This window comes from Liolophura sinensis, chromosome 3 (assembly GCF_032854445.1).
Source record: "Liolophura sinensis isolate JHLJ2023 chromosome 3, CUHK_Ljap_v2, whole genome shotgun sequence".
In the NCBI taxonomy this organism is placed as follows: domain Eukaryota; kingdom Metazoa; phylum Mollusca; class Polyplacophora; order Chitonida; family Chitonidae; genus Liolophura; species Liolophura sinensis.
This window is the reverse complement of record NC_088297.1, coordinates 18,943,255-18,948,051: the sequence shown is the minus strand read 5'-3', so window position 1 is coordinate 18,948,051 and position 4,797 is coordinate 18,943,255. Positions and strand designations below refer to the sequence as shown.

Below are 4,797 nucleotides of genomic sequence, written 5' to 3'. Positions count from 1 at the left end.
CATTTTCTCCCGTTGATTCTACAGTGTCTAAAAAACAGAGTGTTTGCTATTGGACTCTGCTGTGTGGTGGTTTTCCCCGTTGAACGTACTGTGTTCCTCAACGTATAAACCTGTTCAGCACGACAAAGTAAATGCATCGCATTCTTATACAGGCGTATTTCCTTCTGTAGATGTTCTCCATTGGTAATATGTTAATGCCCATGGAGGTAACTTCGCAGTTCTTTTACTTTATGCAGATTAGACTTGTTATGGACATTAAACAAAATGTTTTGTCAGCAGTCGAAACAGGTCTAAAGTTGTTTATTATTTACAGTTAGGTTGTGGTAATTTTTCTTGGCCAAAATTCAAAGTTTGCTATTATTAAGATTTACTACTTTGCGTGGTCTTCCATAGATGTTTATGTTCAATTTGAATATAAATTGTTCCTGCTGTTATGTGGCATGACTTGATTCTCTTCATTTTCATGGTTTTCGTAAACCCTATAAATGACTACAGTATATATCCTGTCAATAAAACTATTTTGTATTTTTTTTTCGTAGGCTGTGTTATCAGTAAGAGTCTTTAATCATTAAACTTCTCATTCTAAGATTTTGGAATATTGGCAGTTAAGGCGCTCAGCCTAAGGATGTGGTCTAAGGGCTGGTCGACCCCGGTGTCTTAGGTGGTAAGTCGGCATTCGCACCCAAAGAACTAAGCATATATATAAAGTGCTGTAAATGGAACCAGTGAGCAATGTTCAGATGTTTGATAGACGCAAGTGATGTTCTAGGACTTAATTTATCCAATCTGTAAATCTTGGTCGGTAAACTTATATACTATAAACTCTAGTATATAAGTTCTTGTCAGTCGAATTTATCTCAGTCGCTCTTATCTGGTCATATCTCCAATACTGCTGGGTCAAATTCAGTGACACTTGACAGGCGAATTCACTGGTGGCTCCCATGAAAGATATTAAGAGTGGGATAAATGCAAAAGACCTGTGACGTATTTTCTGAGGTTAGAGTCCATATATCGCTTCAAAATGTGAAGGACTACAGAATATGTAACCTGTGAAAGAAAAAAAAAACAGTAGCTAAGTTCACTCTGGATTCATGCCGCTATACATATACGTATATTGCATTAGTATGAGCATGTAGGTGAAATGGTTCTGTTTTTATTCCAGAAAATGCAAGAATTCTTTATCAAGATTTTCTCAAAGCCTATATTTTCATCTGTGGAACATTCTACATTATACTTACTTAAATTTGTGGTAGAATATGTCGGTCATATTTCTATTTCCTTTGGTGTTGATGGATTTCTTACAGAACTGATGTGCCAAATATAAATCAAGGCCCTTTTCCACAAAGTGATCGTAGGTTAAATTAATTGTAAATACGATGGCAAAACATGTTACATGGCGGCAACCACATGTAAAGTCCTTGGTATGACCTGACCCGGGTTTGATCCCAGTTCTCCCGACTTCGAAGCCGACGCTGTAATAACTACATGTAGGTCACCAAAGCGGTCTTTTACATGTTGAATACGTGTAACATATGTATATATAATCTACAGTAGCCTGATAAGGCGAAGTCATTGAAGAGAAAAGCAACGAAAGACTCATTTAGGAAGTTTTGTGAAAGTGTGCATAGAGCCCCAAACTGCACTGGTTTATTCAAAAACGCTTTTCACAATGGAATGAGGGAAACCTAAGAAAATTTGTAATTAAAACAAAACAGCAGAGAGAGATGGTTTTAATTTTCAAGGATGTTCACTCAAATGTCTTCAAGATAGAGAGTGAAGCGAGCGCTGTTACGACAGTGTGATATTTGGCAAATGTTGACATATGTTACCGGCGAAATCCGACCTCTTGTTAGTTGACATCAGTTTTTTTTTTAAGTGCTTAGGCAACTGGTTAAATAATATATGTAGTATCTTGCACGCCTCTTGGCGTCACGTCTTAAGTAAAACTAGGTAAAAAAAATATACTATACGTCACCGGTCTAGAATTACTAGAAATGTGTTGTCATCACATTTAATATACAAACACATTAAACACTTTCCTACACGGTGACAATTAGATTTGCAAATTTTGTGGTTAATACAAAAGAAGTGTCACGATACAACTCGATGTAAACCTGTGATGCAGCCTCCGAATCTGTTTGACAAGGAACCAACTTCCCCCGGGTGCCCAAGACGATCCAGTGAGATGAGGTTCAATTATCGGAATAAGCAAGAGCACGAAGAATTGTTTTCCATAAAGGGGCTTCCGTGGTTGGCGTGCCAGCGCGGCGCAATGATACAGAGGTCTCTCCCCAATGCGGACGCTTTGAGTTTAAGTCCAGTTCATGCTGGATTCCTCTCCGGTCGTACGTGGGTCGTAGGTTTCCCCCGGGCTCTGCCTGGCTTCCTCCCAGAATAATGCTGGTCACAGTCCTACAGTCAAGTGAAATATTCTTGGATACGTAGGAGAACACCAATCGAATATTTCCTTAATTCCTCCATATCGCATATATATTTTGGTAACATCTTTCCGGAGGCCATACAGGCCAGACTGAAATGTGAATTGCATCCAACCCATTGGTATACTTTTGTCTGTCTATATATGTACTTCATTTAGGCCTATATTCTCTGTAGTTTAGACTGGTATCTAACTTCAGTCTCAAGAATTTTTCACTTCTACGATAGCGGTGAATGGAGAAAACCGTAGTGCCATATTTCAGGTGCGATGCATATATATTTAAAATCTTGGTCTATTTTTCTCGTTTTTCTTTCAGATGACCAGTCTTGTTTGGATCCGGTAACTGGTTTCATATGCAACCCAAACGCCAAAAAGACACCTACTCAACCACCACGGCCAAGCATCGTTGTGAAAGATGGAGAAATCGCTGCTCAGCTCCAACAGGAACTCCAAAAATTGGCCAAGAAAGTGCCGAAAAGACCACCATGGAAGCCTAGTAGACCTCACAGTTGCGAGACGTGTGGGAAAACGTTTACGACTCCCAGCAATCTGCAGAGACACTCGGTCGTGCACACTGGAGAGAAACCATTCCAGTGCCCCTACTGTTTTAAGAATTTCTCTCAGCTAGACGGCTTGAGGCGACACAAGGGTCGACACACTGGAGAAAACACTTTTACCTGTTCCGTTTGCCAGAAATGGTTCTCTGAAAAATCCCGTTATACAGACCACATGAAAGCACATCTCCAGGACGAGCCATATATGTGCGGTATCTGCCAGAAAGGGTTCGCTCACAGGATCGGGCTTCAGAAACATATGAAGATCCACCTAGGGGTAAAAAACCATGTGTGTGACGTCTGCCACAAACAGTTCGGTGAGCGACAGAAGTTGACGATTCATCAGCGAATCCACACTGGCAACTTCCCATACAAGTGTGGTCTGTGCGACCGTGGGTTCAACAGAGAGAAGTTTCTTATAGTTCATATGAAGCGCCACGAGAAGCTGGGAATGCTTCGATGCGATGCCTGCGGCCTCGTCTTCTCAACCAAGAAGAGTTTCGTGGAGCACCAAAAATCGCACGAGAGAGGCACAGTTGATGAGACCGTAACGAAACCGCAAGCAGAGGAACTGGCGTCCAACACGACTATTACAGCATCAGGATCAGCATCTGCTACAGCGACAACGACATCCACAGCAGGTCCAACTAAGACAATTGTGACTTTAGAAATTACACCAGCATCAGTGTTGACCACAGAATTACCACCAGCTCTGCAAACTGTAGCCGTTGAGGAGGTAATAGACTCTGAAGAATCTATCATCTCAATTCCCGAAACGTCAACAGGGACACAAACATCTCTTGTACAGGAAACATCGGAGACTTCGTAAACAGATAATTTAAAGGAAAAAATAAAAGAAAGTCGTCATAATCATGAAACAGACCACTGAAAACTGCATCTGAAAACCTTCGCTTATCTATTAAAGATTTCTTAAACCCTTTCTTGAATTGCAATTAACAAACAGTGACGAACAAAAATATGCACGGTTTGGAGCCACTTGATTTAGGTGCATCATGCTCCCATTCTGTTTTAGAAATCATTAAACCAACAGGCTATAGTTTTAGATACGGTTTTCACTTGTGTGTCTAAAAATGACGATTGCTTAATTGTTTCGTCCTTTCCTGTAATATTTGAATATGGGACTTTTGTTGTGCGGTTTTATCAGGTGATATTTCGATATTTTACATGCAGCTAGATAAATTAGCTGGTGAAAAGTGTAGATTGAAGGAAGTGCCTGTCATGCTTTATGGGCACACATATACATGTATGTTGCTTGAAATACATTATGGCGGGAATTCCAATTTGCCGTTTACATTTCGCCTTTGCATTTTCCTCGTGACATGTTGTTCTCACTGGAACAACCGAGCGAATTGTTTCTTTGTGAAAATGTGACGTCACGTTACCTACTTGTCGTGAACTCGTACCTGGAAAAATCGAACATTGGTTTTTGATTTGATGAAGTAAATTACTTTTAAACTATGTTTGCGTGGTGCCTTATTTCGTAAGTCTTCAAGCACGCAAAGAAGTGATGGAATCGAACATAATGCACTCCTGTATATTACCATTACTCATTTAGTATCCAACATGAAAACCAAACGGTTCGAGAAATGTCGTTCAAACTTGGAAATGGACTGTTCCATGGTACTGCGAAGATCTTAAAACTTAAAGACGAGAAAACCACAAGAGGAGGCCTATTATATCCTCCAATAACGAGCTATTCTAGATGCGGTCTAGTAAGTCTTCGTAGCATGATCTGCAAGAAACGGAGATTGTGGTTGGTTTGTTGTTTGGAATAAATGTATTGTT

The 4,797-nt window shown here is 40.2% G+C and overlaps 1 protein-coding gene across 1 annotated transcript; it reads left to right on the top strand.

Annotated features, from left to right (window-relative positions):
* The first annotated feature begins 2,119 nt into the window (after nucleotides 1-2,119).
* On the top strand, nucleotides 2,120-3,820 carry LOC135463443 (zinc finger protein 239-like). Its single transcript, XM_064740703.1, has 2 exons — nucleotides 2,120-2,180; nucleotides 2,754-3,820. Exons 1-2 carry the CDS (start codon nucleotides 2,120-2,122, stop codon nucleotides 3,818-3,820), a joined length of 1,128 nt encoding a protein of 375 aa, XP_064596773.1.
* The last annotated feature ends 977 nt before the right edge of the window (nucleotides 3,821-4,797 follow it).

What these genes read in the sequence shown, in the direction of transcription:
- LOC135463443 (XM_064740703.1), top strand. Translation starts at nt 2,120, where the DNA reads ATGCAGCCTCCGAATCTGTTTGACAAGGAACCAACTTCCCCCGGGTGC. An exon ending in CGGGTGCCCAAGACGATCCA is followed by an intron (nt 2,181 to 2,753) that starts GTGAGATGAGGT and finishes TTTTTCTTTCAG; the next exon opens with ATGACCAGTCTTGTTTGGAT.